The sequence below is a fragment of the Mirounga leonina genome, unplaced genomic scaffold (assembly GCF_011800145.1).
Source record: "Mirounga leonina isolate KUSES-001 unplaced genomic scaffold, KU_Mleo_1.0 Mir_92, whole genome shotgun sequence".
NCBI lineage: Eukaryota > Metazoa > Chordata > Mammalia > Carnivora > Phocidae > Mirounga > Mirounga leonina.
In genome coordinates, this window is record NW_023270852.1 from 1,840,706 (window position 1) to 1,867,030 (window position 26,325).

Consider the following 26,325-nt stretch of genomic DNA (forward strand, 5'->3'; position numbering starts at 1 on the left):
CTAGACTGAACCAATACCACCACATTTACATATACACGTGGAATAGAACAATAAACGTGAAAGCATTTGTCGGTAGCAGAGTGCCAAGGAAGTATTAACATGTTGTTACTAAGCCTCTTAATTTTCATATAAGACACAGAGATAACAAGGGATTGGGGACTGAGAACTATGTTTCTTCACCACATTACCTTTCTTGCCTTATTGAGTCCTGGAGCCTGAAATGCTTATTATAATAAACAAAGTAGTATGTAAGTGTAGCCATTTACAGTTGAAAAGCGTTTTTGCCTATCTTATCTCATTTGATTTTTCACAATCATCGTATGACGTGGTGCATTATTACCCTCATCGTATGATGAAGTAAAATGATTCTTACAGGTAAAACGGCTTGCCCAAGGCCATGTAGCCATTAATAAGTAATAAGTAATGAGTAAGCCAAGACTACAATCTGGGTCCTCTCGCCTGAGTTATATAAACTCGGTGCTCTCTCTTGTGAACTCACAGTTGGAGTGTTTGCCGCACTGTGTTGGGTTTAAGTGAATCTTCTGATGGTGAGATATACCCCTTCCTCGTTAAAATTTGGGACATTAGGATCCATACAGCAGCCTATTCTCATTTTGAGTCTGGATGCCTCTGCAGGGGGCCAGGAGGTTTTCACTCCAAGTCAGTGATACTCGTGTGGGAGAGAGAAGTGAATCATTTCCAGTATGTGAATATGGTTGCTAGATTGTTGGAAGTTGTGAGATAAGAAAAAAAGCCAATTCAAGGATAAATAATAGGCTTGATCTTGAAATGGCTTTATTGGCCTTCTCATTATCCAGTTCTGAATTTTGTTTGGAGAGTGTTTGCTATACTGGGCATCATGAGGGACAAAGATGACAATTCACAGGCCCTGCTCTTATGGAGTATATACTTGAGCAGAACATATTTCTTAGATCATAAGCTAGAAATGGGCTGAAGCAATCACAATTTTGTCCAGACGGTATTGGATAGAAATGTTCTGTTTGTTTTTTATCAGAAAAGCTCCAGAGCAAAAGCTAAGAGGTTTTCTACATCCTAAGAAGCGATTGTTTGACTGTTAAACAATTTACTCTAGAAAGCCTTGGGAATTCTTTCTAAACTCATGCATATGCACGTGCACTGCACACACACACACACATGCATGGTATGAACTTGACTCTGGCCTGGTTTCCTCTGTCCTGTCTGAGGTGTATGCGTGTGCATACACATACATGTGCCATGAAATGTTCATACCAGGATACAAACAAAGGGATCACATTAAACTTTACCACAGGAGCTGAAATCGATCACTCAGCAAGCAATTGCCTTCTTTCAGTCTAAAAATGGGAAAAGCTTATGTAAAGTATTAATTTTAACCTACAGTAAAATGCAAGATACGGAAGAGAATTGGTCAGCTTAATTTTATTTTTTTTCCCTCTGAGTTGTATGGAATATAATGAAAGTAAACATTTATTCTCACTTTATTTGAAGCTTTGTACTGATGTGAAAACGATGCCTGCACATACAGCCTCCCTATCAGGAAGACAGGGAGCTGAGAGCCCTAGGTGTTCGGCTGGGGGTAGGGAATGGGTTGTCATTCTCTTGGTAAATAACTGAGGCAGCATGATGAGTAGAATGCTTCATTAGCCAGCCAGTGATTGGGGAACGCAGAGTGCAGTGTATTCCTTCCCGCCCCCTCTCTCCTGCAGTGGACATACGAACACACAGATAAAGATGTCACCGTAGTACACATGTAGCCGCCCAGAATTTTTTCTGCTAGGCCAGAACCAGCTTTCCTGTATTAGTATACCCAGCAGCACAGATATCTCTGTACCTCTCCTTACCCCCTTCTTGCCTACTATTCCCCCACTAATTGTTGAATCTCACCAGAACACACACACACATACACACACACACAGAGTGGGCAATTGGAATCTCGGAACCTTCCTCTGCAAGGAGGTAAGGGGACAGGGCCCCGATTAACTGGTGTGCTGGGCTGTCCTCCAGCGGCTAAGAGGCCAGCACATCCTGGTTTCCCCGGGGCTCTATGTAGAGTCCTGCAGTTTTCCCAAGAGCAAACACGCCCCTTTCTTGTTCGGAGAAGGCAGCATTCTACAGGGGAGTGGAAGGTGGCAGTATTTTGTTAGCATCTAGTCTCGTCAGCTTCTGATGATGCGTCCTGTGTATGCAGATATCCTGTCCAGTCTCAACTCCCCCGCCCTGTTTGGCGATCAGGACACAGTGATGAAAGCCATTCAGGAGGCTCGGAAGATGCGCGAACAGATCCAGCGGGAACAACAGCAGCACCAGCCGCATGGTGTGGATGGGAAACTGTCCTCCGTGAATAATATGGGGCTGAACAACTGCAGGAATGAAAAGGTAAAATTTGCTTCCCTCCTTCACTGGCTCTGCTAGACCCACTGGCTCATTCTCATCTGGCTCCCCCCCCCCGCCCCCCAGGCAGCCAGAGGTTTGGGTTTCTGGCCTGAGGGCTGTTTTGTGTCACATTCAAGCATTACTGCGGATGAATACATACGCCCTCTCCCACTTCCTGCGGGGCTGCCTCCCACGCACCCAACTTGGCACCCACCCTACCTGCCCACTGGGGCCTTTGTGTCCCATTATGAAAGATTTAAAATGTTTTATAAAGGGGATATGAGGTGACTAGAAGAGGAATAGAACATCAGAATATTTAAAAAGAAGGAAGAAGCATATATGCTCGTGATGAAGGCTACTGTATTACTATGACTCACCATTGAATTTATGACTAAGTTTCCTGTCAGCCAAGGCAAAAAATAAAACAAAGCAACTTACAAAATGCATTCGTTTCTTTTTTGGTTCACCAAATTATGTATCAAGTGCTTATTCTAATAGTAGACACTGTTCTCGGCACAACAGTGAACAAACCGGACCAAAATCCCTGCTCTCATAGAGCCCATGCTGGGAGGAGGGAGCACAGACAACGACGAGATCAGCAATTAAATAGACAATGTAATGTCAGTAATATCAGGAGGTGAATAAAAGCCGTGAGAGAAATAGAAGCAAGTTAAGTAGGGAGTTAGAGGGTGTTCTTTTAGACGGGGTGGAAAGGACTGTGAGGAAGTGACACTTGAGGGAGACCTCAGTGAAGGCATGGTGCAGGCCAGGTGAAGAGTGGGGGGCCGAGCGTCCGGGTAGCAGGGGTGAGTGGAGTGCGTGTAGTGGTCCGTAGAGTGTACCAGGAACAAGGAGACCCATGTGACATGAGTAGTGTGAGAGAAGGAAGACCCGTGGGACGTGAAGTAAAGTGATAGCCTGGGGTGGAACATGCTAGACTTTGTCGGCCCTGGAAAGGATTTGCATTTTATTCTGAGGGTGATAGGAATCCCCAGATGGGTTTTGTCCAGGGCAGAAACATGGTCTGATTTACATATAAAAGGATTGTTCTGCTAATCTGCAAGAACGGACTGCAGGAAGTTAAGAATGGAAACAGGGAGACCAGTTGAGAGGCTGTTGTAGTACGCTGGGTGAGAAATTCTGATTATCTGATGAATGAATGAAACATGCCATTTTTTAAAAAGAGATGACCATATTTTCCCAGTGCCACATTCTGAAAGTTCTTTTTTTTTTTTTTTTTAACATGAGAACTGTAAAGGAACAAATGAGTAGCAGAGTGGGCAGGGTCTTTGGTAACAGTTTTAGAATAAATTTAAAAAGTTATTTCCATTCATACGTTTATTCGGTATAGGCTGAATATAACTTAGAAGTTAGGACCAAGAGTCTCCTCTTTGTTTCCATCCTTGCTAGACTCCATTCTTTCTTTCTTTTTTTTTATTCTTATGTTAATCCCCATACATTACATCATTAGTTTTAGATGAAGTGTTCCATGATTCATTGTTTGTGCACAACACCCAGTGCTCCATGCAGAATGTGCCCTCCTCAATACCCACCACCAGGCTAACCCATCCTCCCACCCCCCTCCCCTCTAGAACCCTCAGTTTGTTTTTCAGAGTCCATCGTCTCTCATGGTTCGTCTACCCCTCCGATTTCCCCCGCTTCATTCTTCCCCTCCTGCTACCTTCTTCTTCTTCTTCTTTTTTTCTTAACATATATTGCATTATTTGTTTCAGAGGTACAGATCTGAGATTCAGCAGTCTTGCACAATTCACAGCACTTACCAGAGCACATACCCTCCCCAGTGTCTATCACCCAGTCACCCCATCCCTCCCACCCCACCCCCCACTCCAGCAACCCTCAGTTTGTTTCCTGCGATTAAGAATTCCTCATATCAGTGAGGTCATATGATACATGTCGACTCCATTCTTTCTAATAAACTTATACTTTCCTCTTTCCTAGAAGGAGTTTTAAACTAGCATGTGGAAAAGGTCACGAGACAAGTACAAGGTTATGTGTACTGTTACTTAAGTATTTGAATATATAGCTATAACCAGGGTGTTGTTTATTTTTCTTTGTTTCCTTGTCAAAACGTATGGTGATGTGACACTCTGAGATTTTGGGTGTATTCATTTCCTAAAACTGTAACAAATGATCATAAACTAGATGGCTTAAAATAACAGAAATTTATTTTCTCACTATTCTGGAGACTAGTTTAAAATCAAGGTGTTGGCTGGGCCATACTCCTTCTGAAAATTCTAGGGAAGATTCCTTCCTTGCCACGTCCTAGCTTCTGATGGTTGCTGGCAAGTTTTGCCATTCCTTGCCTTATAACTGCATCATTCCAGTTTCTGCTTCTCTCCACAGGGCTGTCACCAGTGTGTGTGTGTGTGTGTCCAAATCTCCCTCTTTTTATAAGGGCACAAGTCATTGGACTTAGAGTCCATTCCAGTCCAGTGTGACCTCATTTTAACTTGATTACATCTGCAAAGACCCTATTTCCATTTAAGTTCACATTCACAGGTACTAAGGGTTAGGACCTGAAGATATCTTTTTGGGGGACACAATTCAACCAGTTACAGTGGGATACAGAACCATTGCTCATGTTAAATCAACCTCTCATCCTTGATTGATCTCCTATACTCTAGCCATTCTAGCAGATGGCTGGGGTTCATGGGCTGGGAAGGAGTTTAAGGGGATGGATGTATGATGGAATTCTCAAAGTACGAATGTGATCAGTCCTTACATAGATTAGGAAGCTTAGCTCTGGAAGGGTTGACTTCCAAAGCTTAATGAAGAATTTTATTGTGTCCTCACTGCACTGACTTACTAAGGTTAGCATTGAACAATCAATAAAAAATTGGTCACTATTGGACCCCTTTGCCTTTATTGATCCTCTTGGTGGGAGGTTCAGATCAGGTAGGAGAGAAACTATTTGGGGAAATATGTGTCTTTTGGTGCCTGTTAAGCCATAAACTTTTATGTACTTGGGCCTCTTCATGCACATGCCAGTCACTGGATCTGCTCAATCAACTAAGTGCCCCATCCTCACAAGGCAGAACCCCTCTTTAAGAACTGCCTGAATAAATGGTTACATACAGAGTGAGGTCTCAGGACCACAAGAGAAGAAGAGTCTTGCCCCCAAACCTCTTCTACCATTCTGATATTAGAGATAAACACAGAGTCAATCTTTCAGTCTTTGATACTATATTCTCAGTGAGAACACCATGAAATAACATATTAAATCTTGATGTGAATAATGTTATAAGATCTGTTTTGGGGATCTGAATGAGTAAACAAGTATTGGCATAGAGACATTGAGTGGGAAATTGGGTCAACAACAACAGACTGGGTACATACACTTGGGACCATCTCCTACTTTGTTCTTTTGTCAAGGGTTAATCCTAAAATTAATCTGAGAAGTATGTCAATGATTTATTTGAATCTTTTTTAATTTATTAGTTTTCAAATGAAAGTAATATGTGTTTACTGAAAATTCTAATACAGAAAAATATATGGTGAAAATTTACTTACCCTCCTCATCCCATTAACTATCAATGATGCCAAAGTTTTCTTTGAGTAGTACAACCATTAGTGATTCAGAAATTTTCCTTGCATATATGAGAAAGTATTAATGAGTTTTAACTATTCTCACTTGAAATAGTAGTCACTGAGTTGTCACTTACCATCTGTGTGATATTTAGCAAGTTGATTACCCTCTCCAAATCTTAGTTTCTTTGTCTATAATACGAGGATAGTAACCTGAGTTACAACGAAAAAATAAGATATATGTGAATACACCTAGTATGGCTTCTGGTAGAGTGAGCATTTTCTTATGTTTCCTATCCCCTTTAACTAAATCATGGGTGACCTTGAATATAGAGAACAAATATACTGTTTTGTCAGACTTAAGAGGTCCTCACACAATAATGGGAGGGTCAGAAGAAGGAAAGAGTAGATTTTTCAGATTTTGGCATTTTGGCGAACTCACATAGTTAAACTCCTTTACAACTGAGTTGCTATACAAAGCTATGGAAACTTCAGGTTAATTAAGTTAGATCAGGGTTTCTCAACCTCAGCGTTATTGACTTTTTTTTTTTGGCCTGATAATTCTTTGTCATGGTGGGGGGGTACTATGTGGCCCATACTCATTAGATGCCAGTAGCACCCCTCCCTTTGGTGACAACCAAAATTCTCTCCAGACATTGCCAAAGTATTGGGGGAGGAAGGAGAATATGGACTCTAGTTAAAAAAATCACTGGGCTAGATAAAATATATTTAGAATTAATACATCTCAGAAACTTCATTCCACAAAAAAATGACTTCATTTAAATAACCATTCTGTTATTAAATTACGAAAATCATTTGCTTCTGAGTAATACTCTGAAGGAAATATTTCTTGGAAAAATGCATCTAGAAATTTTTGTTCTGAATGTTAGCAGAGAGAATCTTTAAAACATAATGTGTGTCTATGCCATCTAGTTTGAGGGAGCAATGAGAAATAAATTCAGTATTGTCGTAGCAACTCTGCCATTCACTGAAGGCCATCTGTCATTCCAACCAGCCTTAGAAGAGAGCATCCTAATCCATGTGCAGCATACCTAGGAGTAAATTGGCACTGGGCATACCTTGCTTCCAGCAGTGAATCTCTGTTTGTCTGACACTGTGACCCTGTATTGTTGAATTTGTATCATCAGCTGGAATTGGAGTTCAAACTTAAGGCACTACTAACTTCAAACGCTGCAAGTTACTTTTAAGTGTTGTTCATTGACTTTTCTCAATTCATTTGGGAGGGAGAAATCTGAGTTACTGAAATAATCTTATTTTGCTTTGGAAGACATGGGTAAGAGATGAGAGATTAGGTTACAGTTGAAAAAAGTACTAATAGATCCAAACTTGACCTAAAATACGTCACACTGGATATAATGGAGCCCCTGAGGGTAAGTGGCAAAGTAGTTTCTGCAGAACCAGAAAACTCTGGTTTCCTGGATGAAGAGAGCTCTCTCTGTAGATGACTTTACTGGGGTTGCATTTGGGGCACTGGAAAAGTCAAGCATAATGGAAAAATCCGTTATAGTCCATTATGTACAAGGAGAGCTCACAAGCTCTCCTTAACATGATCTCCCTCCCAGTAATTTCACTGTTTTGAACATGTATTTTGTGGGTTTATAGGCTTTGTTGAGTTTCTAGAGCTTATATCTATCCTTGCTTGTTAGGTTAGATGCATACAGAAGAGTAAATTAAGAACCGCATTATGGTAGCTTTGGCATTCTTATAATCAAAATATCCATCTTAATTTTATGAGGTTCCATAGGATACTGCTTTTTCTTCTGAGGCTTAGATTTTCTTCTGAGGTCAAAGAAGGTAAATATATAATGTGCAATAAGATAGGTGAAATGGATTGTGACGAATTCAATTTAAGTGTCTTCGAAATTGTTCACTTTGGAATTATCTGTTTTCTTAAATATAGAGATCCATAAATTAGATTTATGAATTTGTTCCTTATAACACATAATGTAGTTTTAGAGAATTTTTCACAGAGTTGCTGTCATAAAACCCTATAATTTATTAAGCATACCTTGTCACTCTCTTATTTGGACAGTCTTTGCAAAGCAGTGTGTCACAGATTTGGGTTCCTTGAGAAGCTGAGTGGGAGATAGACATTAGCGAGCATGTTTATTGTGGTGTGCTCTTTCTAACTGCCACCCGTGGAAGGAAAAGGACAAAAACAGGATTGGTCTATGATGCAGTCTCAGTCAAGCCTCAGTCAACCCCAGGGGAAGCTTCAGGGCTGCCATGGCCATTCAGAATTGTCCTAAATTGGGTGGAGGGGGTGAACTTTTATACACTTGTGTCAACCAGTCATTGGATGAGGGCTACCCTGGCCAGGGGACATGACCTTGGGTGAGGTGACTCTCTTTAGCTGAGGCAATGCCAAAGAGGGCCAACAACTGAGGGCTAGCTACCAATGATGCTCCCTGCAACTGAGGGAGCCAACCTCTCAGTCCTGAGGGGGGATCTGGGCAGAGCCTCAGGATATCCACTGTAGAGTGTTTTTGTGACATTTAGTAACATTAGGTATGTATAAAATATGCTTCATATGTATGATGAGTGTGGACAAACATTTCCTACACAGGCATAGGGGCGCTTGTGTCTTTGTAATGTATAGATTCATATATATGTCCATCTGAATACAAGTTTGCCCATGGTATATTTCACTTTGTTGGGTATATCCTGATTTTAGCACTTTAAAATGAAACATTGTTGACTTGATTGGCCAGAACGGCACCAATGGAGTTGTTCTGGTCGGCTGTGTCACAGGATATTTAGGGTCTGTTAAATATATAGATTGTAGGGACAATAGACTGTAACGACGCCTTAGGAGCTGTTATGCTCCATCATTTCAACATAGCCTCTGTGCATGGATTGTGAGCGTCCTGCCAGCAGAAGTCTGAGTTACTGCCTTCAGTTTTAGCTTTCCACACCAAGAACTCCATCCATCTTTATCCCTAAGTACCAGTGCAATTAGATCATATTATAGACTAATTGCTTACCAAATTTTGTTGTTTTGACATCTCTAAGATAGAAAGTATTTTAGTCATGACAATACACAGCAGAATTTTAAATAGGCTGCTTCTAAATATCCTTAGAGCTCAGCGAAGGGCATCTGGCCAGAAGAGAAGTGAGGCAGAGTGGGCTGTTTCAGTGTTAAAATGTCATCTGTAACTTCTCTAACCTTCCTGATGTTTGAGTATTGACTCGGTAATTGGTTAGAGCTTTCCTGAATAGCTGTTGTGTAACTTGGGAATCTGGTTATTTTGCTCATCTTAATAATTTTGATGAGCCAGTGGATTGATTCCCTACTGATCAGAGTTGCTCATAAATAGGCAGATTACACATCTATGTGCATGTGGTCTGAACTGCCATTCCCCTCACCTTCTGAGAATCCTTTAAGAAAAACGCTTGATCTTATCAGGTACCAAAGCAAGCTACTACTGGACGCTGCTATCACTCTATCTCTGACGTACATTGATGGGATTAAAAGTATAGAGTGGAAGAACTGGAGGGGACATTACATTTGAACTGGCCCAATCACTCATTCGCTGATGGAAAAACTGAGACCTAGAGACTGAAAATGACTTGCCATGGTCACATGGTGGGTTCATGGCAGAACAGGAATGAAATTTCCAGCTGTCCTAATTCTTAGACAATGACATTCTTATTTATAGAACTGTGCTGGACTCATTTATTAATTTTCTATGAGATCTTCAGGGCTATTACACATAGAAGTACTTTTACATTGGCAATCTCAAACCTTTGATGGAATAAGACAGTAAAAATAAACAAGAATAGTGAAGCAGAAAAGCATTGAGTCCCCTGCATCCTGCATACTTGTCACCTCTTGTCTGGTGTAAGACATTCTTCCATGGCACGCTGTCCATTGGTTCTGCCCCTGGAAAGCTATCAGTCAGGAAAGTGAAGGTTGAATGATGCTAATATAGACCAAGAGGCAGAAGTGGAGGCGAGTGGAAGAACTGGAGGGGACATTACAGTTAGAGGCCACATGGTAAATTGGGAAGAGCATGGGTATTGGAGTTGATTAATCCTGGGACTCAGTTTCTAGGATTAATCCTAGTAGCATCCTGTGCTGTTTTCCTACTGTGTTACTTAATTAAGTTACTTAACCTCTGTGAGTCTCAGTAAGCATACTTGTAAAATGGAGATCCTTACCCTTTCCTTGAAGGATTGCTTTGAGGGAAAACATATGTAGAGGCACCCATCTGACACAGGAGATGCTCAGTTAATATTACATCCTTACTTACTTTAAGACCTTAGACAGGTTTTCAAATAGTTGTTAATTTTGTTAAATTTTTACTCTTTGATACTCTCCAGTGGTGAATGGGTTAACCTACTGCTTCCTGGGGCCAGAAGGTTACTGAGAAGCTAAACAGCACCTTCTTACGAAGTCAAGATATGCGTTTTTCTTTTTCATTCTTTGAGTAACTGGTATACACTAGGAGCTGCCTGCTAGAATCTGGCCATAACCAACATGATAATGTTCAAATGTGATTATATTAGAATTCTAGTGAGCTTTTGTCCTTACTAATTTAATATATGTTTTCCCATATTTCCAAAAAACAAAATTTCAATCTATGATATTTGAAAATATTTAACCTGATTCTTGCTAACTATATGCATCTCTCATGCCCAAATGATATTTTTTTCAACCAAGCTAATAGGAACATAATCATTCAATCACTGAGGCGCCCTGTAAACTTGGTCCTATTTGCTCAAAAAGGCAGTTTTTCAATTTTTGCAAGTGTAGATTCTTGCTCCTCAACCATACTTGGCAAAAATATCAGAACAGTACATCAGTATTATACTGATGTAATACTGCCCCCTTTTATTGGAAATGAAAAACATACTGGATGTCTTCTGCTTCACATAGTCAATTGGCACAGCTCTTTGTTATTTATACAATTGATTCACATATTCATTGTTACATGACAGGATAAGTTCAGACAGAAGATCAATATAGCCACACAACAATAAGTGAAAGGGGATTGCCAGCAAATTATTTAGCCAAGTGTTTGGAATGAATGAGCTTCTCAGAGAGCACACAGACTAGTGAGGTTTTGTTGTTTCCAAAGGTGTACGTACATAGGACTGATTCATCAGGGTGGTCGTTTTTGTGAGCAGTTGACTAGTATGTTCAGTTGCGGTGCCTTTTTTCTGTGTCAACCTATTCCCCAGATAACAACAACATGTGCCTTGAGGGTTTTGGACACATTAACGGATTTTACAGGAAGGGGACAAATTTGAATTGTAACATTTGCAAAGCAGAGCAATAGTTGGCTTTTAAAAAAACATTTAGGTAGTACTTTTCACATCATGACAACGTATGTTTTTGCAGTGCTTCTGAGTCTCAAAACCAGTATGACATGTATTATATCTCTTGAACCTCTCCACATTCAGGGATGTAGGTATTACTATTCCTCTTTGGCAGATCAAGAAACTAAGACCAGCTCTAGATCACTTTGCTCTAGCGCTCCCTCGGTCCAGTGTCTCACTCGTCCCCTACATCTCTGTGAGATTGACAAGGCAGTTGCATCTGAGTTTCAAACCTCAATTTTAATGAAATGAATGCTAAAATCATGAGCTGGGTCTACTTAGATATATATGCCTCATGCGTATGTCCTTGAAAAGAATATTTCTATTTATTCTTGTGATAGTGTTTCTCTGAAATAGCATATGCAGATCAAAAATCCTAAAGTAGCAGAAAAAATTTTAAGTTTTATTAATGTTAGGTTTTACATTTGAACCCCTAACCAGTAACACTGGGCAGCTATGCAGTGTTGTATATAGGCTCCTGGCTAAATGTAATCATTAAGCTCCTTTTATTTCTGTTGTCAGGGCTACTTGATTGGTTGCCTAGCTACTAGTTTAAGACCTGATTCATAAAAAACAACAACAAACTTGTTTGGCTCCTTACTTTTCTGCACGTTAAATGGAAAGAACGGTGAGAATCTATTTTTTTTACAAGCTTTATAAGGTTTAAGATACTTCCTAGGGGTCGTGGTGGGGAAGGAGCAAATAAAGGACTGTAAGTTTTTGTTTACAACAAGTGTTTTAACTCAAAAGCCCATGTTCAGTTCATGGGTCTCCCAGTGAAAGGGTTAAAATTTGATACATCCAGTTACTAACTTCACGTAAAGAGTTGTTGGTTTGGGCACGTATGGAGCAAATTTACTAGCAGTGAGGATTTTACAGACCTAACCTACCACTAGGGCAGGTACTTTTTAACCCTTCATCTTCCTAGATCTAATCCCTTCTAGATCTAAACTCAGTCCTTCCAGATCAGCTGTTTTCAACTTGTTTTGGTCTCAAGGCCCCTTTCACTCTTGAAAGTTATTAAGTATCCCAAAGAGTTTTTGTTTATGTGGGACATATTTATCAATATTTATCATATGAGATTAAAACTGAAAATTAGACTCTGTATTTCTTTTAAAATAATAATAAACCCATTAGATGTTAATATAAATAACACTTTTGAGCATTAGGTGTATTTTTCAAAATAACAAAATAGTAAGAAGGATAGCTTTGTCTTATGTTTTTGCAAATCTCTTTAATGTCTGGCTTAGTGGAAGACAGCTGGATTCTCCTTTCTGCTTCTGCGTTCAGCGTGTTGCTGTATCACAATGCTGTGTAGCTTCTGGGAAATGCCATTGTACACTCATTAGAGAATAGGCAAATAATGTCTTAGTATTATTATGAAAATAGTTTTGGTCTAGTGAACCCTCGGAAAGGGTTTTTGAGATTGCTGGGAGGGATACTTCGAATACATCATGGAATACATGTACATACAATATGTGTTTTAATTGCACTCACCCTAACTTTAAGAACAGCCTTTACTGATCAAACACTGTGATCAAACATAATTTTTAGAAATGATTATTGGGAAAAAAATGATTATTGGTTTGATTCTATTTGAATTAAGAGGCCAAAAAGTTAATAATATGATATTGTTTATATCTTACCTTAATGCAAAAATAATGTGGGGTGATTTACAGTGATACATACAACAAGATAAAAACTAGAGAAGAAATAGTGCACAAAAATTCTTCTAATACGTATTTATGTAACTGCTAGAAATGGGCCGCAGACTTGACTGTGAGCTTTGTGGTAACAAGGCCAAAAGGAGATGTGTTATAAGACCCACTACTACCATATAAATAAATTTCTACTCTGTAAACTTTTCTAGTATATAAATAAAATAGTTTCTCAGGAGAAACATGGGTTTTCTCCTATGGGTCTGCATAAAAGCTTGTAACATCCTCAGGAATGTTCCTACAATGTTCACTTTAAGAAAGATAGTAATTTTTGCAGAGCCGTTTCTTAACAGACCCGATCATTGATCTTTTAGAGCCATCCATTTTTACCGAGCTTTCTTTGCCTTAGTTTGGGTCTTATGACTAACGCTGCCTTCTTTATCCCATGAACACACTATTTTTCAATTCCATTCCATTTTAATTAAGTACTTACTATCTACAAAGCACGATATTAGACAGGTGTGGTGTGAAGGGAACCAGCATTCAATCCTGGCTTCACCTTTACTTAGTGAATATCTTAGAGCCTTAAAATGTCAGAATTTGAGAATTAAATGATGCAATATTTAACCTCCTAGTAAATCTCATATTATATATATATATATACACACACACACATATATATGTATTAGGCATTTAATAAATGTTTCCTCCCTTCCTCCCTCCTTCATGGTCTCACTCTTCTCACTCCCTTTCTCCCCACTTTTTTTCTCTCTTCTCTCTCTTCTCCATTCTTCCACTGGAATAAGATTGTGGATAAGAGCAAAAGATTTGAAGTTAGACTGCCAGAGTTTCTCCATCTGAGAAATGGGAATATTCATAGTTTCTAAACACAAGGGGTTGTTGTGGAGATTCAATAAAATAATCCATGTAGTGCACCTGGTCCGGTGCCTGACATATAACTGGTAGAAAGGCAGGCTGAAACAGATCATTGCCATGGCTAGTTTAGGTTTATCTCTGTAGATAATTGTGAGCCATCAGAGGAACTTGTAGAGGGGGCACATTTAATCTGAACTACATTCTAAGAGGAAAATCATGGCAGTTTAAAGAAGGGATGGGAGAGACCTTTAAAGAAATGTGGGAAAGTGAAAAAAGCTTATGTTTTTGAGTCAGACTGACTTGGACTTCAGATTCTGGTTCTCTCACTCATTAGGTCTGTGACCTCTCTGAGCCTCAGTATCCTCATCTGTGATTAATAATAATTAGTTCCATTGGTTGCTGGGGAGTTAATCAAGAAACTATAAGCCAGTGCCTAGGACCATGCCTTTTAAAAAGAACTCATTCCCTTCTCTTTAAGTAGGATTTCCCAGAGCATTTCTATAGACAGAGCTCCATTTGAAATTTATTTGAATCTCTTTAGAGCCCTTAGAGCCTGTCCTGATGTCATGGAGGTAGAACTTTTCCAGTGGAAAGAGAACCAATATACAGAGAAAGGATGTTACAAATGTAATGTCAAGTGACTTAACACTGTATCACCCCACATAAGGAAATCCATCAACTGTTTCTTAAGAATTTTCAACCTCTAATTTAGATCAGTTCCACCTAGATGGCCTTTAGAATTGACTCAATCTACTAAACAATTTAAAACACCTGAGTTGCAGAAAATTCAAAACACATGTTGTCAGGAATATTTCAGTTATTTTAAAAAATGCGCATTAAAGAAAAACGTATTTTGCTATGATTCTCAACTGAAACAAAAAAATTAGGCTTCAAGTCATTTGACTGCAGAGTTCTTAAAGGTAAGAATTAGATCACTTAAAGGACAAATCATCTTTTTAAAAACCTAGTAAAATTTGAGCATTTAAAGTTCGATTTGGTTTAAAACACGACCTTAGCAAGGCTGAACAGATTCTGAACCATTTTCCCAAGTTTTCACAAAACTCCTCGACTCAATATAAACTGCTTCCTAAATCTAACAAAGAACCTGTCTAGATTCTAAATTTTAGGCTTCTCAGAGAAACCTAACCTATCACTTGAAAACACGCTGTATGATTTTACTGTCTGCGTCCATGGAGAAACTGGATCCGCCCGGATTTCCCTGAGCCAGGAGGAAGGTACTCTGCTTAGCAGCCGGCCATGTGAACTTTCCCTAGGCTTTGGTGTCCCATTTCACAGATGTTGGCTTCAGTACATCCTAAAGATTTTCCTTAGGAACCTCTGCCCTGAGAATGGGGATTAATGTCTGCTCTGTCCTTGGATTTCTAGGGATCCTACAAAAATCACTTTATCGATTTCCGTTCCTCCAGAATCATAATAAATTGACCTCATTTTCTCTAATCCAATCTCTAGGATTTATGTACCTTCACTGCCTTTGAGATAAAATGCTCCTCAAACAGTACTTTCATTCTATCGTTTCCTAAGACCTTTTCTTGCGGCTGCAGTTTTAGGAACGTGGAATAATAATAATAATAATAACAATCACAAAAATTTCAGTGTTTTCCATTGTTTGAAAAGTATCTTTTCACATTTTTTTACATTTAACTCCAACAGCCATTCTTAGAGTTTTAATTTTTATCATTCCTCTTTTTTACAGATAAGAACGAGGTTCAAAATGGTAATCATGTGTTTACATTCAAACAGGTAGTGTCAGAGTTGAGGCTCTTCACAGTTCCTGTTTTCAAATCTTGCATTCTTTCCACAATAGCAGATGGACTTCACCTTCCTCCCCAATACCAACCTCTGCACTCGCGTCCTGGTGGGCCCTGAACACAAGCTACCAGGCCACACATTAGCTGTGGCTCCACATGAGTGTGTGTGTGTGTGTGTGTGTGCATCTCTGTGAGTGCATACGTGTATCTTTCTCATTGTGAGTCTAAATTTGTGTGGGTTTGTCTGTCTGTGGGAGTCTCTGCATAACTTTCTATCTCGGAGTGTAACTGATCATGTGTGTATGCCTACAACCCGTGTGCATGCACAGGTATGTGTGTACGTGTGTGTCTGTCTGTCCTTGAGTCTGTCTACATCTGTGGAAGTCAGTGTCTGCTGTGTGTCTGTTTGTCTGACAGTGTGCATCTGTGAGTGTCTGTATATTTGTCAGTATCTTTTCGTGTCTGCGTGTTTATGTGAATGTGTGTCGGTCTAGCTGGGTTTGTGTGTCTGCATGTCGATGGACCAATGTCTGTGTCTTTCTCTGAATCTTAGTGTTAGTCTGTCGGTCTGTTGACCTAAATGTGTATGTGTCTGTCTGACTGTGTGTCTATCTGTGTAAGTCTCTGCCTGTGTGTTCCACTCTCTTCTTTCTATGGAGTTAGGTGTTGATATACTTGATTATTTTTGTTTTCAGCCTGTAGGCATAAGGCTGAGTATAGAGCGTATACATGAGAACTCTGCACATGGATGAACTCTATGCGTTCTTTCCATCACCGTTTCTCTCTCAGCATTGTCTTAAATCTGCTTGTCAAAAATGTGCCATTGGAAGCGCATTGACAGAAGTTCACTTTTAGCTAAGATCCAATCTGCAATCTTTGACATTTGCAACTAAGATTAGAATTTCCGAAAGTGCTGTCTTCCCACTATGGATGGAAATGCTTGCTTTTATTTTTGGTGTAACCCTGATTTGCTCTTTATATCTTTTTATAAATGATGTCAATAGCATTAGTTCTGAAATAACACAAATGGTGCATTGTGAAATACATTGCCCTGTGGCATTAGATCCCTATACCTCGTAGGCTGCAAGAGTCCCCTGTAGTTTTCAACAAAGAAGATCACTCTAAAATTGTTTTCTTCACATCTTTAGGATCAACATAAATTTTTTGAAAAGAAAAGAAAAACCATACATTTGGAGTCCTTTTGCCTATCTTGATGTTAAAATATCAATCTTAAGATTAATCTCAATTTTCCCATCTGTAAAATGGGGACAGTAAGGCAAGCATTTAAGAAACATTTTAGTGAACTCACATTAAAAATCACATCAGCTTATCAAGACTTTTTATTCTTTTTTTTCACATTATGCAGTTTACTTAGGCTAAGGGTGAAATCACAGTCTATTCTATATATTTCCAGTTCATGCTCTTTCTAAGACTTTTTATTCTATTAAGAGGATGAGTTCTCTAATTTTAATAGCACTCCTACAAGGGAGGCTGGTAGCAAGTTTAGTCTTTCTTGACTGTTGTAAAATAATTTCCCAGGGTCTAGGCAGAACACCGGTAATGGGAGAAGGAACAGGACGCTTTGAAATCAGTTATATCAAGGTCCAGAAGTCAGCTTCGCAGACTAATAGGTGATCTTTTCATTTTAACACCACATGTGTTGCTAGCTGTGTTATCTGGGGCTGTTACTTTTCTGTGCCTTTTTTTACCCGTATGGAGGGTGAAAATGATAAATACACCGTATAAGATTGTGGAGAAGTTAAATAAGATAATGTATGTGAGGTAAGGTAGTTGCAAACAAATTTTCTTCTGGCTCCCTTACTGTTGTTTGCAACCATGTGACGTAACAGGGTGCGCACCACGTGATAGATGATGTATGGGGCCTGTGGTGCTTGGGATTCAGAGAAAATTGACGAGTCCCTTTCTGTCCATAATGATCTGGGAGCTAGGACAGATACCTAAAAGTGAGCATGACAATGTGGGGTCGAAGTGCCAAATAAGTGAAAGGAGCTGCAAGGTTAATTAAGCTCACAAAGATCAAAGGATACCCTTCCAATCAGTGAGGTAGAAAGAAAGGTTCTGTGGAGTGGGAAAGACTTGAAATGCCTCAAAGAAAGACAGGCAGGGTGGAGTATGGAGAGAGGAGCAAGTGGGTAGGATCTAAGCGTGAGCCTGGTGGGACATGGGTCTCCTCACACAGGGGATAATGGCTGGAAGACAGTTCATTCTGGAGAGAAGTGGGCTCTGGGTCAGAGAGGCACGGTTCAGATGATGAAAGCCTTGAATGCCTGAATGCCTTGAAGCAGAGATTTTGTGTGTATGAGTGTGTGTGTGTGTGTTTGTGTGAGAGAGAGAGAGACAGAGACAGAGAGAGAGAGAAAGAGAAAAAATGAGTAACAATGATGGTAGTGGTAGTTGAGGTAAATTGAGTGTATTTCTCCCTACACCATAGACTTGTAAAAAGTCAACCTGTTTGCTGTGTTGAAATTGTAGAAGCAACTGGTAAGTGACTGTCTTCTCAGTGGGAGAAACACAAGGGGGGTAGAAGATTGTAAATCCAAATTAAAATATGAAATAAGTAACATAAATTTTATAGGCATTTATGGATGATACTTTTATATAAAAAAATCTGATTTTCATAAAAATCTTGTTATGCAATAGAGGTTATTAACTCCTGTTAATCCACCATTACAGATTTAAAAACAAACATAAAAAAAACAAACCATGAGAATAATGGAGGTAACTCTAGGTTCTGATATCAGCTCCTCCATGTATAAATTCTATACTTTCCATTGCACCTCACTGTTAATTACTATGATTAGCTTGAAAGAAGAGCCCAAGTTTTAGTCTTTGTTGTCCCACTAACACTGAGACTAAAATGCCCAGTTATTATTCATTGATTGCTTGCTTGTGGCTAGGGACCAGACTTGGGAAGAAGTAGTTATTCTTGTGGGGATAAAAATTTATTTTCTTATGGGTCTGTCTCTGCTTTTGTGTGTGTCTGGCCTTCCTCAGACAGAGGAAGTTCACATCATAGAAGAGTTGCTTCTTATGAGATCTTAGAAGAGTTTTGAAGTCTTTTCTAGCTGTCCCAAGTTACTCTGCCTCCCTGCTAGTTTCTCTTCTGTCTTCTGTTCTGGAGGTGGTTGATCAGTTTCCCACAGTCCGTTCTTCTCCATCTCTGCCTCCTCATACGTACGAGAGTCTATTTCTCTCCTGTCCATCCTCTGTCCCTAACCTCCTTCTTACCCTGTCTTGCCATCTCTCTGCACTCCCCCTTCCATTTCCCTGTCCTTCCTCCTCGCTTTTTCCTTCCCTCCCTCTCACTTCTCATTTCCCACTCTCGCTGCAGTCTTGCAACTTACTACAGTGAGGTGCAGTCTCTGACCACGGGTGAAGATTTTTCTCCAAGCTCTTACAGTGACAAGGGGCACCTGCTGTCTCTGCACACTTCTACGGGGCTCTGGAGTGTAGTGTAATACCTGCATCTACCTAGCTTACTGCTGTGTAACAGGGGCTCCTGAGTGTGCATCTCCAATGGTAGGGTCTCTAAAATTTTGCATAAGAATTAACCCTATATGAAGGAGGTAGCATAGGCTAGGGAGGCTGAGAGACAACCAGTACACATTAATTCAGAATCGAATGCTGATATTATTTACTTAAATGACAATACAGTAAGGTCTTAGACCTGGATAGCTTCATAAGTTACATTTATAAAATCAATATGGACTTACTAGACTTTGGAAGCCAGCTTGGATCCTGATCTTCCTGATTTCAAGACCTGTACCTAAAACCGAGTCAAATCTCATAAATTAAGCTGTGCCAAAGAGTAGAAGGAATTCAGCTTGGGCTTTAAATCTCAAGACCTGCCTTCTAGGCCTACCTCTGACTCTTAACTATCATCTGTGTGATCTTGGGGGTGTCTCTAATCTTACTGAGCCTCAGTATATTCTATAAAATTAGGATGATCACTCCTTACAGATAACGTAAGTATGTAAAAGGACTTAATTTATAAGATGCTGGTGGTCACCGAGGCTGAGTGTGTGCTATATTATGTGAGGAGCAAGGTAACTGAGTCAGTGATTTCAGCTTAGAAGGGAAGTTTTATGCTGTGTGCCCCCTGCCTCCTGTTTTATTGGAATGGGGTAGACTCAAAGCTGCCTTAGGCTGATAGCATAAATAAGTAACATGCCATCACTTTTTTGCCATAACTAAAACAATTTTTTTTGTTGTTTATCATCTTTGTGGGTAGTGCTGGAAAGGAGAGGATGTAGAAAGGAAGTGAAATCTATTTGAAGTAGATCAGGTTTGTTGTACCAACGATCTCTGGAGTTTAAAGGGAACATTTATTTTTTTCTCAAAGCATTACCTGAGGACTAAGAATTAGCTATGCAGATGGGTTTACTGATCAGTATAATACGGTGAGATCACAGCACTGTGAGAGTTAATGAATTTCACCTGGTTTTGTACAAACTGGTTTGCGAGAATCACTGCCATGAACATATAATTAAAAAAAAATACTGTAATGAGGGGCACCTGGGTGGCCCAGTTGGGTGAGCGTCCAACTCTTGATTTTGGCTCAGGTCATGATCTCAGGGTCGTGAGATCGAGTGCCGTGTCGGGCTGATGCTGGGTGTGGCGCCCACTTAAGATTCTCTCTCTCCCTCTCCCCCTCCACTCTTCCTCATCTTCTCTCCCTCTCCCCACTCCCCCTCTTAAAAAAATAATGTAATGAGACAAAAAAGATCCATAGACGATGTTTGAGGGAATATTTTATATTGATTTATCTTCAAGTAGAAACTATACTAAAGAATGAAGTTTGCAGTCAAATCAGTTTATCCAGAAGTGACTGTTTAAAACAATAGACACTGAATCTTAAAACAACTCCAAGTACAAAGGTTGAGCGCTATAAATATGTTAGTTGGGCTTCAAGGGAAAACTAATATTTCAAATCAAACTCAATTCCTAAATAGATTATATTAAGACTCATGTGTTTATTTGGTCCGAGCAGTCTAATCCTGCCCTTTGTAACATATTACTAAAAAGAGAACACAATCCACAAATTGAAGCCTTATAGAAATTACAGATTTTAAATATGCTAGTCTTGATGTAGGCCAGAAGGCCGGCCAGTCTTATCAGCAATTTTTGTTCTGCTAGTCTTTTGGTCACTTCAGCTATGGAAAATTAAAATTTTAATCATTTGAAAACTGAATATGAGTTTTATTTAATCAGTAGAAGAAGATTTAGTCTTTTTTTTAAGGTTGGGCTCTCCTTTGTGTCAAATATATGTAGTAGAGCTAAATAAGAGCTATAATCTTAAAACTTTGATATAATTGTTATGATCTTTTCTTAAGTCATTAATTGGTCTGAAAATTAAAAATTAGTAATTCTACAGAGGTTTAAAGACTGCTAGATGTCATGTTCACGTGGGGAGTGATTTGTTCTATGAATAACTGTTTTTTCTTTGAGACTGTGTAAGTCCATTGTAGTTAACATTAGGCAATCTTCAGGAGTGAGTGAGCAATCTCTCTGCCCCGTGTTCTGCTCTGGTTAATTTTCCAGGTTTGCCCTTGTTTAGGCAGACGATGGAGAAGGGCAAGGGCAGCCGCTACCCAGCTTTAGGAATAAACATGCACTTGCTTACTGATGGTCCAGTAAGACAGCCCCTGGAGGTGTTGCTTTTATATCATTTAGAAATTTTTACCTGTGGTCTAAGTGCATTCCCTCATTCTGTAGGAAAGATGGTTTAATTACATTGAAGCCCTTGCTTTTAGACTGGGCAGTCAGATTCCTAATTTTAAAATAATCTTCCTATTTAATTCCCAAATTTGAATTATAAGACCAGGTTCTGATTTATGAACGAAATCAGATTTTCAGCTCCAATGTTATTATTATCTTGATGTTTAAATTGTGGAAACAAAAAGCTAAAGATCAATTTCTGAGTTTTTGAGAAACAAAGTTGGTGCAGTCTCTACCTTCACTGTTACCACCGAAAATATCCTGAATTTCAGTGTCTAATTTCTGAACGTGGAGATGACAACAGCCCTTTTCTTTTTCCTAATATAATAACAACTAAAAAGCTCTACTACCCCAAATGTATTTTAAATGGAAACTATTTCAAGTTTGTGCCAATTAAGGTCAGCTGTGAGGAGCAGTGATTTTTTTTGGCCATTTGTGGACACAGTGAAAGGGCATAATAAGCTCTTGCACCCATGCTCCCTATTTGCCGGCTCTCTGGTGACAAACGGCCGATACGTGGTGAGTACGTACCTCATTTGCATCACGTGCATAATGTACTCTCTCTGGGATATTAGCTTCTCAGGCCTGACAGTGTCGCCTAACACACACAGTGATCAGCACATTTTTTGAGGCTGCAATAATCAGAGGAATGCAGCAGCGATGTGGAAACAAGGGGAAGTAACGTGGCGTACCGGTGTGCCCATCATTGTTCTGTTGTCATCATCCCTAACCAGTTCGGTTTCCCCTGGAGCCCAACAAAAGGGGCATGAATTAAATAGAACAACGGACCTGGGTGCAAGAATAAGGCATCTACTCCTAAGCTCCACATCCAGAGAAAAAGAGAAAATAGCAACTACAGAGAGAACAAAGTGCCCTGAAGGCTTTGTGGGGCTAGGCAGCTGCTTATGTAATCTTCAAACAAGACGTGCAGTCTTTTTATGACAGTGTCCAGCCTCATTGAATCTCAAGTCAGCATTTAAAGATGAACAAAGCCAGATATAGGAAATTAACGAAATCCTTACAAATATGCAGAACACAAGTTTCTAATAAAATATTGTCTGCTATATTAATAGCACGCTGTTCACAAAATTTATTCTTAGTGTATTAACCTCTTTGGGGTTTTCACACGCTTACCAAAATATAACAGTTCCCAAGCAGTTTCCAACCATATTGTTCAGGATTTCAGCAAGAGTTCAGTCCTGCTAGTATTTTGCAAAGCAGTTTGCATGTTCCTGTTCTATAATGTTTGCAGTATTCCCAAATAAGTCTTACACATGAGTTCAATAAATAATTGGAAGCCCAGATGTTTGAAACGGATACGGCAGATAAACGGTAGCTGTATTTGAAATACAGCTACTTTCCCTTTGTCTTCTCATCAACTTCACAGCATTGCACTCTGCCATTTTCAGTTCTTTTCCAATTAAACCTAGAGGAGCATTTGACATGTTTCTGTTCCCACACGTGCCCCTCTCAAATGCAGCATGTGGAGGCATCCTATGTTATTGTTGCTGACTTGAGATATTCCAAGGAGGAATTTCCACTTCTTCACACTGAACTGTAGCCTTCTTTGTCCCTGCAGTTCACCTCCTGATAAGGAAATTGCTCATACTGAGACATGATTTGCCACTTCACATAGCAAAGAACTAGAACTTCTGTGTGAGCTCCCTTCTTAGACGGAGTCTTACTCATTTCTGGGCCCTTCTACAGCACCACTGTAGCAGGCTCCTGTCCAGTGTTCAATAAATAAAGGAAAAACTGTTAGGGATCAGTAAAAACTAGGAACATTCTTGAACTCGCTTTTAAAACATCGCTGGCTAATTTTCAGGAACCAAAAGACACATGAGCAAAATTCTGATTTTATTTCCAATAGCTTTAGCTTATTACCTTTAAGTTTTTGTTGACATTTACATCTCCCTCCCTGTGCAGTTTTTCATTATATAGCTAAAAATGGTTCTTTCTACTTATATGTCACAGTTCCTCTCTCTTTTTAATAATCACACTAATTCTTGAAAAATACTGTGACGGGCGCCTGGGTGGCTCAGATGGTTAAGCGTCTGCCTTCGGCTCAGGTCATGATCCCAGGGTCCTGGGATCGAGTCCCACATCAGGCTCCTGGCTCAGCGGGGAGCCTGCTTCTCCCTCTGACCCTCTCCCCTCTCATGCTGTTTCCCTCTCGCTCGCTCTCTAAAAAATAAATAAAATCTTTAAAAAAAAAAAAGCAGAAAAATACTGTGACATTATCAGAGAAAAGTTGTTTTATTTATTTATTTTTTAAGAGATGGAAGAGTATTATGGCTACATTTGGGAATTTTTAATTTGTATCTTATTTAGTCTGGTGTACAATGTGACACCAGTTAATTGTACGTTATTTTGTGGTAACTACATGTTAACTCTGTTGGAAGTAATGGTAATTATACTGTAATTGATATCAGTTCTCCCACATCTTTGGAAAACCATACAATTAACACATATCACCACAGTTGGGCACTATCTTTTGTCCTTTGTAATGTTGCCATGTTGGAGTACTATTTTGAATAGGGTCCTAAATATTTTCTTCTTCTTTTAAACTCATTTTAAAATTTTCAATTTTAAAATGATTTTTTAAATTTCATGACATGAAAACAGTTTCCAAATTTTAATTTTACTGAATTTTAAAGCAAAGTTCTCCCACAAAGAATCAGACATAATCTTGGGTTAGTTTTATTTTATTTTTTTATTTCAAAAGTCATTTGTGACGTCCCTTGACCTTAGTACTTCCTAGTTCCTGGAGGATAATAATAGAGTATACAAAATCTTGACATCAAGGAGTTAGTTTTTTTTTTTTTTTTTCCTGAAGAGGGGCCCTTTTCCTCGTAATCTTTATGTTTATGTTACTTCGTTTTCAGACAGAAAGGGATTTATTCTGTGCTAGTGCCACCATAATGAATGCCAAAGTAGGGAAATGAGGCATATTTATGCCAATTTCAGGCTACAATGTCTCCCCTCTGATTTTGCCTGCCTCCTTCCTTTGCCTTCCCTTCCTTTCTCTTTGTGTCCTCTCCCTTCTATTTACTTTTGCCTGTGGTGGAGATGGAATTTCAGAAGCAGCAAATAAATCCTTTTTGGCTAAATGTGACCATGGTTTGGAAGTCCTGTTTGACAAATGGATTATCTTTGAACGATTTCCTTGAAAATAGGAATAACTGCTCAGAAACTTTTCATGACACGGCAAAGTGATTTTACCACTGTACCCTCCACCATAAGTCTCAGGAGAATAGAGTTGAGTATCACAGAATCATAAGATTTCAGAGCTAGAAGAAACCATAGAGATAAGTTGTTCAGCTTCCTCATGATTCTTCCTTACAGATGAAGTAATCAGGGACTAGCATAGTTTGTAAAGAGCACATATGATGCCGAGTAGTTCAGTGGAAGGAGCAGGAGACTGGGAGTCTGAAGACTAAGAAGTGTGTTATAGATCTGTTACTGGTTAACTGCTGGACTTTGGGTTAGCATCCTAACCTCCTTGTCTCCATGCACTCTGAATAAAGATGCTTTTACATTTCCTTCTAGCAACATGCTCCCTACTTTTCTTTTTAAGATGTATGTTATTTAGTAATATACATATTTCTTTACATTGTAGGAAAATCTCTTAGGAGATGTGATATATATATATCTCATAAATTAAAACAAATATATGGTGGCAATACCTTACATTTTCTCCATCCTTTGTATTTATGTTTTTGAGAAAAAAAATCTTCAAATTTATCAGCTTGTCAGCTAAAATTAAAATAGAAAGTATATTTTTGAAGAAGATATTCATTCTTGGTTTATATGGCTTTGGTGTCTTTAACTTGAGTAAACTGCATCTGTGTTTCCACAGATAATATTAAAAGGTACACATTGTAAATTAAATAGGTATCTGAAATCAAGTACCTAGATTTTGAAAAAATAGAATTCCCAACATATTTTTTTTTTTTTTGGACAAAGACATTTGCTTAGCTGGTCATTACTTTTATTATGACACTCTTTGTTGATATGATAAACATTAGAATAATAAAGTCTTGCTGGTGCTTTAAGTGGAAATAAAATTCACCAGTTTTTAAAATCGTGTGTTCAATTTTCATAGGAGTTCCTGTACTTTTTACAGTGAAACTTTCTGTGAACTTGTTACTGAAGCAAACAGTTAATCAGAGAATATTCAGGAACAAATATGCATCATGCCTCTGTAAATGAATACAAAGTTGGAAACCGCATATAAGTAGGAGTTGGGCTGCCACACAACTGGATTTGCTTAAATCTGAACACTTTATAACTCTACTTGGGAATTGCAAACTTATAAATAACCTTGCAATTGGTTAAAACCATATTAAAACCATATGAATGAGACAGAAAGCATTTGGTTAAAGGAGTTCAGTAAGCAGTATAATCCTGATGAAACTAATTTAACTCAGTGGCTCCCAAGCCTAAAAGGATCTCATATCTTCAGAGTTAATGCTACTTTATCGTTTATCATTTGATGATCAGTGACAAGAGTCTAAGTGTATGTTACAGGAGATATATAGGGCGCTGTCCTTGCCAGGGGTGTGAGGAGAGAACTTGCTTAGTTCGGTGTACTCTTCAAATCCTGAGGGAAACTTGTCATACATCATTTGAGAATGTTTTTGAAAGCTCCATAAAACATATCCACAAGAAGCTCTGCAGACATTAGTTCATTTCAGCAGGCATGTGCTGCATGTGTCTTCTGTGGTCACAGGGTACAGCCCTCACCGAAGACAGAGAGGGTCAGGAGACACTTGCCCTCCCCCAAGGAGCTTACGGTCCAGTGGCATTTTTCAGCATGCTGAGGTGATCTGAACAGCTTAAGTCAAACGGTATTGATTTTATATCTTGCCTCAAATGTGAATCTTCTGGAATCTTGAAAACTTTGGCCAAGCCATTACAAGTCTTCTTTCCCTTTAACAGAGAACTTCCTCTTCTCAAAGAATCCCAGATAGATAGATAGATAGATAGATAGATAGATAGATAGATAGATAGATAGATAG

The 26,325-nt window shown here is 39.1% G+C and overlaps 1 protein-coding gene across 3 annotated transcripts in view; it reads left to right on the forward strand.

Annotated features, from left to right (window-relative positions):
- The window catches only part of SOX6 (SRY-box transcription factor 6), a 602,615-nt gene that overhangs the window by 520,529 nt on the left and 55,761 nt on the right, over positions 1–26,325 (forward strand). For all 3 annotated transcript variants that reach the window (XM_034995170.1, XM_034995171.1, XM_034995169.1), the window contains one exon: positions 2,189–2,376. In XM_034995170.1, the coding sequence (XP_034851061.1) occupies positions 2,189–2,376 (188 nt within the window). The remainder of the gene's footprint in view (positions 1–2,188; positions 2,377–26,325) is intronic.